The sequence below is a fragment of the Podarcis erhardii genome, assembly GCF_964252035.2.
Source record: "Podarcis erhardii genome assembly, chromosome: 10".
NCBI lineage: Eukaryota > Metazoa > Chordata > Lepidosauria > Squamata > Lacertidae > Podarcis > Podarcis erhardii.
Genome location: NC_138500.1, coordinates 9,641,883 through 9,654,379, shown reverse-complemented (window position 1 = coordinate 9,654,379; position 12,497 = coordinate 9,641,883). Strand labels below are relative to the sequence as shown.

The 12,497-nt window shown below is 47.6% G+C and overlaps 1 protein-coding gene across 1 annotated transcript in view; it reads right to left on the bottom strand.

The window, feature by feature from the left end:
• LOC309351631 (store-operated calcium entry regulator STIMATE-like) overlaps window positions 1-6,235 on the bottom strand; it is a gene marked incomplete at its 5' end in the record, with an annotated part of 50,286 nt that extends 44,051 nt beyond the window's left edge. Inside the window, one exon of the mRNA XM_081879421.1 lies at window positions 6,043-6,235. Within this exon, the coding sequence (XP_081735547.1) occupies window positions 6,043-6,235 (193 nt within the window). The remainder of the gene's footprint in view (window positions 1-6,042) is intronic.
• Between the last annotated feature and the right edge of the window lie 6,262 nt (window positions 6,236-12,497).

The following is a 12,497-nucleotide window of genomic DNA, read 5'->3' as shown; positions in this document are numbered from 1 at the left end:
CAAGAGGATGTATGGATGTGTTGTATGCCTAAAAGTGTTAACTGTGTCAAAGATAGCAAAAAGTGCTGTGTGTCTGATGTACGTGTGACAATACAATACAATAATCTTTATTCTCATTGTCCCATACAGAACAATGAAATTGTAAAATCTACATAAGGCATTCAAAAAACAAGCCTGCTATCCCAGCCATCCCAACCCCTAAAAACTCTGATACCCCATTTTTAAATACAATATACTCCCACGGAGACTACCTTACACTGCGTTTAAAACCAAAATCGCATTTGGGTAGAAACTGTTTCTCAGGCGGTTAGTCCTAGTCTTTATAACTCTGTACCTTCTTCCAGAAGGCAGAAGCTGAAAGAGATCATTTCTGGGGTGCGCACTATCCTGCGCTAGCTCTACAGCTTTCTTATGGCACCTGGAAGCATAGATTTGACCCAAGGTGGGAAGAGTGCACCCAATTATTCTCTCCACAGTCTTTACAACTTTGGACAGCATTGGTTTTTCCCTGACAGTGCAGCTCCCAAACCACACACAGAGACCATAAGTTAATACACTCTCAACAGTACAATGGCAAAATGCCACCAACAGGTCCTTTGAGAGATTGTTGTTCCAGAGGATTGCCCATAGGGGAAGAACAGATTTTCCCTCAGATTCTTCTTATGCAGGGATTCTTTGGGTCTTATTGCGATTGCACTGGCTTTTGGTTCCTTTTAACTCCCTCCCATAGGACTAAATGGGAACCCATTCAGTTTTATGGCAGAAGCCACAGGAAGCTGGTTTCACTAAGCAGCATTCTGCTAGCAAACCAGGGTGAGGAAGTTTGATCAGCCTGGAAGTGATGAACCTGGTTCTTAGCTAGCCAGGAGATCCGAGGATAACAAACACACAAACACAGATCCTCTCTTACTGGAAAATGACACAAAATACAGTTGTTGAGTGTGATAAGATGACAACTTTGAAAGGAGGAGAGTTAATGATGTGCAGCCTTGTTGAGCAGGTCTTGCCAGGCCTCATTAGATTTAAGAGAGTTATCAGAGATGGTGTAATTATCACAGGCAGTAAAACGGCTGCATTAAAAGATAAAAGGGAGTATGAGAGAGAAATAATTAACTGCTTAATAGGGCATTAATTCAGAGATGGCTCTGTACTGGAGAGCGCCAGCCAAGATTATGGGAGCTTAAGGGGGCCATGGGATCCATTTCATTTTGCTTGACCTAAAAAGTTATGGGGGGGGGCATCGTCAGATGCACATCAAAGCAATTCTGGGATGCCGCTGTGGAATCAGCATCTTCAACGGAGGGCAGAGTGAGGACAACACACACACTTGAAATTTGATGGTTTCAGATGACAAGTGGTATTTCTTGTTTACGTTTCAGAGGGTTCTGAAAAACTTAAATCAAGATGTTGCTGGACGACAACTCTAATCATCATTGAAGGTATTTATTATTATTATTATTATTATTATTATTATTATTATTATTATTTTCCTTGCAGGTTCTTATAGGAACAGAGAAGGCACCCTTGTACCAGGTCCAATCCTTAGTTCTCCTCCCTTCAGAGGAATGGCAGAATGATGGTTTCCATTGGTGGTTTCCTTGTAAAGTTTAAAAAAGCCTTTAGTTTCATTTAGTCTTATTCTATGGGCCACTCCAACTGGGGTTAGTTTTTCCTTGCTTTAGGGGGGACAGGATGAGTGTATACTGTAATATATCACTGATGCAATTAAACCAAATTTGCAATTAAACCAAATTTGTGATAATTTATATCAGATCCTCCATTCATCGTTCTGCGTTGTTAGACGTTCTGCAATGTTTCCTCAATATTTCCTCCATTGGCTGTTCTGCAACGGTTTCTGCATTATTTCTGTATGGAGCGGCACTCTTGCACAACAAAAGCAGGACCAAAAAACCCTCTCTAGTCAGAACATTTGTGGCATGAAAGGTCACAGGATTTTAGCAGGAAATGACAGGACACACACTTATTAGGAAGAAAGCAGTGCGACTGCCTTGGAAAGTCTACAGGTGCGAATGGGATTAAAAGCAGTATCGTAGATCACTGCCACATAACATTACGAGCACAAATCATGATGAATGTTGAATAAAAAGGACATCTGGAGAGGCCGTATGTGTACTTTCCTATTCTCCCTGGGACCCAGTGTCCTTCTGTGAACCATTTAAATTCATTTCAGTCGCAACTCTGAGACGGCAGCACTTTGTTTCTGCTTCAGCTTCACCCAACGAGGTGAAATTTCAAACCCAAATCTTCAAGTCCGCACAGAACAGGACTGTTCACTCTGCAGTGCCTACTTAGTGCATTAACACTAAGCTGCAGTTTAACAAATTAACTACAAGTTGTCCCACTGATGATAAAGCAAACCATGACTTCTTTTTCCAAAGTTTGGTTTGGTCTTCCAGTGCTCTTGCCACTTGTCTCTGTGGCTTGGTGAACATCTGGGATGGGGTGGCCAAACAAATTGTGCTTAAGGCAGGGAGCTAGATCTACAAATGCCACTACACAGTGTTAGAAACTTAGGTATACAAGGTAGGTACCAAACAGCTCCTTAAACCAAGGGTGAAGTCGACAAAATGGAAAATCTTGGGCAAGATGGCTCTACAGTCTTTTTTTTTCTCAAATGATGCACTGAAAGTGATTGATTCTCAATTAAATACTCCAATACTTTGGCCACCTCATGAGAAGAGAGGACTCCCTGGAAAATACCCTGATGTTGGGAAAGATGGAGGGCACAAGGAGAAGGGGACGACAGAGGACGAGATGGTTGGACAGTGTTCTCGAAGCTACCAGCATGAGTTTGACCAAGCTGCAGGAGGCAGTGGAAGACAGGAGTGCTTTGTGTACTCTGGTCCATGGGGTCACGAAGAGTTGGACACGACTAAACAACAACATAATAAGTTTGTTTAATGTTCTGGTTTGTGTTTGTAAGTATTGCATTTATCAATAAAAGTAAAAAAAAAATACAACAGCACTCTCCTCTTGTGGTTTCCAGCAATTGGTACCCAGAAGCACTTAATGCCTCTGACTGCGGAATGAACGAAAGGAAAACACATGCAAGATTTGGATTTCTGCGCTTATCCACATCTACGGCTCAAAACAGAGCCCTCCGTCAGGGACATATGCAGACACAGGACTTGCCCGCAGGGCCCTGGCCCACTCAGCCGATGAGCTAGCCCCCTCCCCTCTTTGCATTCTTAGCTTCACCAACGCCGCTCATCCAGATGGCTGAGTTTTGTAGAACAATGCAAGGCAACCGACTCAGCAGCTGCGTGGCGGAGTCCCGGGAGCAACACATGGCAAGACAAACAGCTAGGGTGGACCTGGTGCATTTGGCAAAAGAGCACCTCGCAAAGCGAGGAAAAACCCGGGGGGCTGGGGGGGAGAAACATTTAGGATGCTCAGATAATAGGCAAAGTTTACGATCCAGGTTTAGGGTGCATACATGCCCTAGCTGTGAGAGTAACTTATCTCCTCACTTTTGTCCCCTTAAAACAGCAACAGCTCTTGCTACTTACAAGTCCAAGCCTTAAACAGAAGCTGAGTTCCTAGGCCTCTTGACAGACCTGAATATGTGATACCCCCAGAAGATTCCACCATGGCCCTCAGTTATTAAAACAGAAGCGCAAGAGAGTAACTTTCATGTCTGGGGAGAAGTTGGGACAGGCCCAAGAGATGTCATTGCATGCTAAGGTTACCCTTTAGAAGGCCAAGGGTACATAAACCATTTGGAGATTTCTCTTTTTCTGATAAGTGACTAATAAAGTCACATAAATTAATAATAATAACAATGCCAGGCCAGAGCCCATTAGGACAAAATGAAGGCACCCTAATATTCATTCAGACTAAGATGCAACATCAAAATTCCAGCCCATCAGTCCTTCATCGGTCTAACCTCAACTCCTCAACCAGGCAGACCAAATAGATCTGAAATACTGCGTCCAGTTCTGGGCGCCACAATTTAAGACAAGCTGGAAGGTGTTCAGAGGAAGGCAACCAAGATGGTCAAGGGTCTTGAAAGCAAGACTTAAGAGGAACGGTTGAGGGAACTCAGTATGTTTAGACTGGATAAGAGGAAACATGAGAGGAGATATGAGAGCCATCTTCAAATATCTCAAAGGCTGTCACATGGAAGATGGAGCAAGCTTGTTTTCTCCTGCTCTGGAGAGTAGGAATCAAACCAATGGCTTCAAGTTACAAGAAAGGAGATTCCAACTCAACATCAAGAAGAGTTTTCTGACAGTAAGAGTCGTTCAAGAGTGGAACCGTCTCTCTTGAGAGACTCTCTTTCCTTGAACGTTTTGGATGGCCATCTGCCATGGATGCTTTAGTTGAGATTCCTGAATGGCAGGGGGTCAGACTAGATGATCCTCAGGGTCCCTTTCAAATCTACAATTCTATGATTCTAGGTGCAGCTTTTCTAAATACTTGCATAAATACACACTGCTTTTTGTTCAGGAGTACCATCACCTCTTTTTTTTTTTGAGACAACGGCAGTCATTTTGTGCTGCCACCGACAACACTCCGATCAAGACAGGAATTACCAGCACTTTTCTATGAGAAAACCCACTGACTGCTAGATTAATTAAGGGCACTTTTTCGATTGATTGCAAGGTTTTTAATGATTTCATCAGACTGATATTTAGCGGGGTAGAGAACCTGTTTCGGAGTCCGAGGTGCAAGATGGCTGGAGGACGGGGCAGCAGGCAGGTGGATTGCAAAGGGTCACTCTGAGGAGGGATAAAGGATGGGGGGGCAAGAGAAGGCCACTTCAAGGAAGGTAGGTTGAATGGCCAGGTGTCAGAGGTGCTTTTCAAGCATATGGGATTTCGATGCATCTGACTTTTGCTTTTTACTGCATCTTCTCCACCGAAAGTGTCCTTTTGCAAGGATCCGCAGAGCCTTGCTGTTGGGGAGGTTAGGATTCCAGCAACACTCAATAACTCAACTGCTGTCCCTGGACAAACTAACTACCTTTGCAGGATAAAGGTAAAGGGACCCCTGACCATTAGGTCCAGTCGTGACCGACTCTGGGGTTGCGGTGCTCATCTCGCTTTGTTGGCCGAGGGAGCCGGTGTACAGCTTCCGGGTCATGTGGCCAGCAAGACTAAGCCGCTTCTGGTGAATCAGAGCAGTGCACGGAAACGCCGTTTACCTTCCCGCCGGAGTTGTACCTATTTATCTAATTGCACTTTGACGTGCTTTCAAACTGCTAGGTTGGCAGGAGCAGGGACCGAGCAACAGGAGTTCACCCCGTCGCGGGGATTCGAACCGCCAACCTTCTGATCGGCAAGTCTGTGGTTTAACCCACAGCGCCACCTGTGTACCACCTTTGCAGGATAGGTGAGGGGAAAAGCAGAAGAAAAAGAAGGGAAGAGGAACAGAAAAAAGAAAAAAACCAGAGAGAAGAAAGAGGGGGAAAAGAGAGGGAGAGGAACAAACAAATAAAAACTAAAGTTTTTGTGTCAGCTTGTGAGGATAGGTTTTTCATTTGTCTGTTTGTTTGTTTCTGAACAAATACTAAGCAAAAGAATGAAAGATCATTACTCGCCTTCTTTCTCCTAGATTCTCTCCCCCGCCACCCTAAACCTCACAATATCTATGATACCAGTGTGTCACACTAAATGCAACTGACCCGTAGAAAGGACTCTACGAATTGAAAACAGAGAGGTTGCAGGTACCTTGTTAACTACGGAAATCCTTTAATAAAAACAAATTAAAATAAAAGGTGGAGAACAGAGAGGGTGGAGAATAGAGGAACAGAAAAGGAGGAGAGAAGAGAAAAGGGAGAATGAAGAAAGGGGGAAGGAGGAAAAGACAGAATCGTAGAACGGTAGAGTCAGAGGGGAACAAGAGAGGCATCTAGTCCAGCCCCGCGCAAAGCAGGAACCTTTCTGCCCAGCAAGGGATTCGAACCCAGGACACTGGATCTTGTGCAGGGAAAGGGGGGAGGAAAAAGGAGAAAGGGTCAGAGGGAGGTGTAAGGCAGGCAGGCAGGCAGGCAGACAGGCAGGCAAGGGCTCCACTTACGCATGAGGGTGCTGAAGGCCACCACGGCCAGCAGCGCTTGCACCAGCACCCCGAAGCGGTCCAGCAGCGCCCCGTTGTCGCAGCCGTGCGGGCGGCTCTTCGCCTGGGTGCCGTTGGAGCCCGGCAGCCGCTCGGGCAGCGGCGGAGAGAGCAGCGGGCGCGCGGGCGCGGCGGGGCGCAGCAGGAGCGCCATCCCGGCCAGCGGAGCCTCCCCGACGAGGCGAGCGCAACGCCGCGCGTCCGCCTTCCTCCGCCCCGAACAAAAGCTGGCGCCGCCGCGGGCTCAGAGGGGGAGGGAGGCGGCTCCTGTAGCTGCTTCCCCCGGGAAGGGGCCGGGCGCCAGGGGGCAACGCCCCCGCGGGGGAAAGGAGCGGGGGGGGGGAGCGAGGGGTCAGCGGAGACCCTTAGACGGCGAGAGGTGGGGCACTAAGACCATCTGGGCCCCGAAGACCAGGCAGAGGCAAATAGCCCTCCAGATAAATTCCTTCCAGTAGCACCTTAAAGACCAACTAAGTCAGTTCTTGGTATGAGCTTTCGTGTGCATGCACACTTCTTCAGATACACGGAAGTATCAGCGTGTATCTGAAGAAGTGTGCATGCACACAAAAGCTCATACCAAGAACTGACTTAGTTGGTCTTTAAGGTGCTACTGGAAGGAATTTGTTTTGTTTTGACTATGGCAGACCAACACGGCTACCTATCTGTAACTAGCCCTCCAGATGTTTAGGACTACAATTCCCATCATCCCTAGCTAACCGAACAAGTGGGTGGGAATTGTAGTCCCAAACATCTGGAGGGCCGGAGTTTGCCTATGGCTTCCTAAGACCTTACTCCTTTACCCGACGGTTTGTGCTTTAGTTTACCCTCCTCTCCCTCCATCCCCCGAGAGGGTGCGCAAAGCATGGCAGGGAGCGTGGTGCATTCCATCAATAAACTCAAATGGGGACAATAAATGGGCAGGGAAGAGTTATGGGTGTGTTTTTAATTTTAATAAAGTTGCTATAGGAACTCAGGAAAGAGCTGTCATAGCGAGGCAGACCACTAGTCCATAGGCGTAGCCAGGATTTGGGGGAGGGGTGAGGTTTTTTTTGGGGGGGGTGCAGAACCTCAGATTTGTATTGATTTGATGCTTTTGAATTCTGGTGCTGGAGGAGACTCTTGAGAGTCCCATGGACTGCAAGAAGATCCAACCTCTCCATTCTGAAGGAAATCAGCCCTGAGTGCTCACTGGAAGGACAGATCCTGAAGCTGAGGCTCCAATACTTTGGCCCCCTCATGAGAAGAGAAGACTCCCTGGAAAAGACCCTGATGTTGGGAAGGATTGAGGGCACAAGGAGAAGGGGACGACAGAGGACGAGATGGTTGGAGAGTGTTCTCGAAGCTATCAGCATGCGGGAGGCAGTGGAAGACAGGAGTGCCTGGCGTGCTCTGGTCCAGGGGGTCACAAAGAGTCGGACACGACTAAACGATTAAACAACAACAACACGCCCATGCACTAGTCTCTCTGTTTTGTTGACCCCTGGTGTAGAAGACCTCAGACCCTAGAAACGCCCGGACGATAAAAGCCTCTAGTTCATTTTGTAACTTCAGAAAATAAGACGAGCCTGCTGGATCAGGCCAGTGGCACATCTGGTCCAGGAACCTGTTCTCACGGCGGCCAACTAAGAGATTCAGCTACTTTGGCAAACAAAAAACGCTTTATATGTGTTGTTTATGCATTCTAGCACTGTGGCACCAGATGGAGCTGTGGAGTCCCGTTTTACCAACCTGATTTCTCATACAAAGTTTGCAACGTGTTTCAATGAAACGCTTCTTTGATGTGTCTAGATCTAGCCCAGATGTCTGAGAATATGACAGCCTTAGTGTTTGCAAAAGCACGTGGGGTGTGTGTGTGACAAACTGTGTCTTTGACCCAGGTAAAATAAAGCCTAGTTTCACCCCTGCCCCAGCAGCTGGCATAACCTCTTGTCATAACCTTCAATAATAATAATAATAATAATAATAATAATAATAATAATAATACTTTATTATTTATACCCCGCCCATCTGGCTGGGTTTCCCCAGCCACTCTGGGCGGCTTCCAACTGAATATTAAAAACAGTACAGCATCATACATAAAAAACTTCCCTAAACAAGGCCACCTTCAGTTGTCTTTTAAAAGTAAAATAGTTGTTTATTGCCTTGACATCTGCTGGGAGGGCGTTCCACAGGGCAGGCACCACTACCGAGAAGGTCCTCTGCCTGGTTCCTTGTAACCTCACATCTCGCAATGAGGGAACCGCCAGAAGGCCCTCAGCGCTGGATCTCAGTGTCCGGGCTGAACGATGGGGGTGAAGACGCTCCTTCAGGTATACAGGACCGAGGCCGTTTAGGGCTTTAAAGGTCAGCAGCAACACTTTGAATTGTGCTCGGAAACATACTGGGAGCCAATGCAGATCTCTCAGAACCGGTGTTATGTGGTCTAAAACCTTCTAAAACCATGTTGTGATTTTGAAATCACAGTAGTCAAGATAAGCAAACCACAACCTTGTCTTGTCCTTGTTTTTATCTCTTGTTCTGATAAACTATTAGTTTAGCCATTCTTCTCTTCTAAGATGTAAGTCATCATGTGTGATGCTTTCTTCCTCTTTAGCTGTACCATTCTTTCAATTTAGCAGGAAAAAAACCCAGGATCCTGGGGAAGGCTTCAGTTACATTCTTATCAGGGGTCACCAACACAGTGCCCACACATGATAATATACCCTCCAGGAACTCCTAGGGCAACCACAAAAGGTCTCAGTAAATATCCCATCCAAAACTCACAGTGCATAAGAGATGGTTTGCTTTTCCTGCTCAGTTCCTGCTTGCACTGACTCTGGGTGGATCTACACACAGGAAAAACCCGCTATAAATAAGTTATAAATTAAATTGTTGTAACAAAAGATTTTTAAAAAGCTCTATGTAAAATCGCATAGACAAAGTTTTGTGCTCCACGTCGCCATCTGGTTTGCATGTTTATAACGCGGTTATAGCATTGCAACATGGCTAATGTAGCTGAGGCCTCTGTCTCTCCTGCACTGAGTACAAGCCACACTTTTCACTGGCCACACTTTTCACTGGATGCCAGAACTGAACACCCAGCGTTCAGAACAGAGGAGAGACTCACAGGCTTCTCTCTCCGTGAACGGACCCTGATAGATTCCGTCAAGCCTTGCGGGACCTTTCTCCCCCTGGCGACTCATTGACTGAGCTTGTTGAGGGCTGGAATACCCAGCTCCTGGCAGCCATCAATGAGATCACACCTAAGCGCCCTCTGCGACCCCGCAGAAACCGGGCTCCCTGGTTTACCGAGGAGCTCCGGAAAATGAAGCGGGACCTCAGACGGCTAGAGCGAGTATGGCGGGGTGCCTGTGACGGAGCTTCAAGAACATCTTATAGGGTTTTTATGAAAACCTACGAGATGGCAGTGAAGGCCGCTAAGAAGACCTACTTCTCGGCCTCCATTGCATCCGCTAGCTCTCGCCCGGCGCAATTATTTAGTATAATTTGGTCTTTAACATCCCTCAAAGGACAGCCAAATTTAAATAACAATTTGACACACAGCTGTGAGGCATTTGCGAGCTTTTTTGCGGAGAAGGTCCTGTTGCTCCGCCATGACCTCCCTGCCAATTTGGATACAATAAAGGAACTGGAGGCCCCTCGACTGTCCTCGGGTCCAGTATTGGACCACTTTGACCGGATATCCCCAGCCGATGTGGACAGACTCCTCCGAGCTGTAAAGCCCACCACTTGTCCTCTCGACCCGTGCCCATCCTGGCTGATTAAAGCGTGTCCAGACGAGGTGCGGGCCCCCCTGGGGGAATATCATCAATTTGTCCCTTGGCACCGGGACATTCCCAGGGGAATTGAAGGAGACAGTGGTGTGCCCACTTTTAAAGAAAACATCATTAGATCCCTTAGATCTATCCAATTACCGCCTGGTTTTGAATCTTCCATTCCTGGGTAAGGTGATTGAGAGAGCGGTTGCTGAACAGCTTGGTAGGTTTCTGGATGAAACATCGGCTCTGGATCCATTCCAGTCCGGCTTCCGCGCTGGTCATGGGACCAAGACGGCTCTGGTCGCCCTAACAGATGATCTCCGCAGGCAGCTGGATTGAGGCAGGTCAGGGCTGCTGATTCTTCTAGACCTGTCAGCAGCCTTCGACATGGTCGATCACGAACTCCTGGACCACCGCCTTGCCGACGTGGGGATCCAGGGCACAGTCCTTCAATGGCTGCGCTCGTTTCTCTCTGGTTGGGGACAGAGGGTGGCACTTGGGGGGTGAATTGTCATCCCGCCACTCCTTGGTGTGTGGAGTGCCCCAGGGTGCGATACTCTCCCCGATGCTTTTTAACATCTTTATGCGCCCCCTCGCCCAGCTTGTCCGGAGTTTTGGGCTGGGCTGCCATCAGTATGCTGATGACACCCAACTCTATCTGTTGATGGATGGCCATCCTGACTCAGCCCCAGACACACTGATCAGATGCTTGGAAGCTGTGGCTGGATGGTTACGTGGGAGCCGGTTGAAGTTAAATCCTTTGAAGACAGAGGTCCTCTGGCTGGGACGGGACGACATGGGATTGAGGGGGCAACTCCCATCTCTTGCGGGGGTGCAGTTAGTGCCAGCACCGTCCGTTAAGAGTTTGGGTGTAATCTTCGATACCTCCCTCTCCATGGAGGCGCAGATTGCAGCTATAACAAAGGCGGCATTTTTTCATCTCCGCCAAGCTAAGCAGTTGGCTCCTTACCTCTCTCGTCCTGACCTAGCCACTGTGATCCACGCGACGGTCACCTCCAGACTGGATTATTGTAACTCGCTCTACGTGGGGCTGCCCTTGAGACTGACTCAGAAACTCTGGCGGGTGCAGAATGCTGCAGCGAGACTCCTTACGGGGTCCTCGCTGTGAGATCACATTCATCCGGTGCTATACCAGCTGCACTGGCTCCCAGTGGAGTACAGGATCAGGTTTAAGGTGCTGGTTTTAACCTTCAAAGCCCTATACGGCCTAGGACCCTCGTACCTACGGGACCGCCTCTCCTGGTATGCCCCACAGAGGAACTTACGGTCTTCAAATAAAAACATCTTGAAGGTCCCAGGCCACAGAGAGGTTAGGCTGGCCTCAACTAAAGCCAGGGCTTTTTCGGCTGCGGCTCCAACCTGGTGGAACGCTCTGTCACAAGAGACAAGGGCCCTGCAGGACTTGACATCTTTCCGCAGGGCCTGCAAGACTGAGCTGTTCCACCAGGCCTTTGGTCAGGGCGCAGCCTGACTCCCTCCTTTGGCAATCTTTACAAAACTTTAGTTTATGGTTGCCATCAATTTTGATTTTAATTAATTTTTAAAATGTTTTTATAATGTTGTACTGTTTTAGTGTTGTTAGCCGCCCTGAGCCCGGCTTCGGCTGGGGAGGGCGGGATATAAATAAAATCTATTATTATTATTATTATTATTATCTCACTTTATTAGCCGAGGGAGTCGTCGTACAGCTTCCGGGTCATGTGGCCAGTATGACTAAGCCGCTTCTGGCGAAACAGAGCAGCGCACAGAAACACTGTTTACCTTCCCGCTGGAGCGGTACCTATTTATCTACTTGCACTTTGACATGCTTTCAAACAGCTAGGTTGGCAGGAGCAGGGACCGAGCAATGAGAGCTCACCCTGTCGCAGGGTGTTCAAACCGCCAACCTTCTGATTGGCAAGTCCCAGGCTCTGTGGTTTAGACCACAGCGCTACTTACTCGAATCTAATGTGCACCTTTGGGCGGGGGGGGGCGGAATGACATTGTGAAAATTAAGGTGCATACAGTGGTATACCTCGGGTTAAGTACTTAATTCGTTCCGGAGTTCCATTCTTAACCTGAAACTGTTCTTAACCTGAAGCACCACTTTAGCTAATGGGGCCTCCTGCTGCTGCCGCGCCGCTGGAGCACGATTTCTGTTCTCATCCTGAAGCAAAGTTCTTAACCTGAAACACTATTTCTGGGTTAGCGGAGTCTGTAACCTGAAGGATATGTAACCTGAAGCGTATGTAACCCGAAGTACCACTGTATTAGATTCGATGGTGCATCAAATTTTGATGGTGCATTAGATTCGATGGTGCATTAGATTCGATGGTGCATTAGACTCAAGTAAATACAGTATATATGAGTTATACAGTATATATGGGCAGTATATATATCAGTTGCTTCAGATGTCTTGCAAAAGCACTTTTTTTTTTGCACAAAATTTCCCTGACCTATGAGATTCGACCCTGTTATGATTCCTGTTTCCACAGTACTGGGTTGTTGTTTTGCTTACAGTGGAACCTCGGTTGTCGAACGTAATCCATTCTGGAAGACCGTTTGAAACGTTCAACAACCAAGGCGCAATTGCCAGTCGGCAAAATCCATTGACAAAATGGAGAAACACGCCTCAGAAGCCGTTTGACTTCCTAGGCG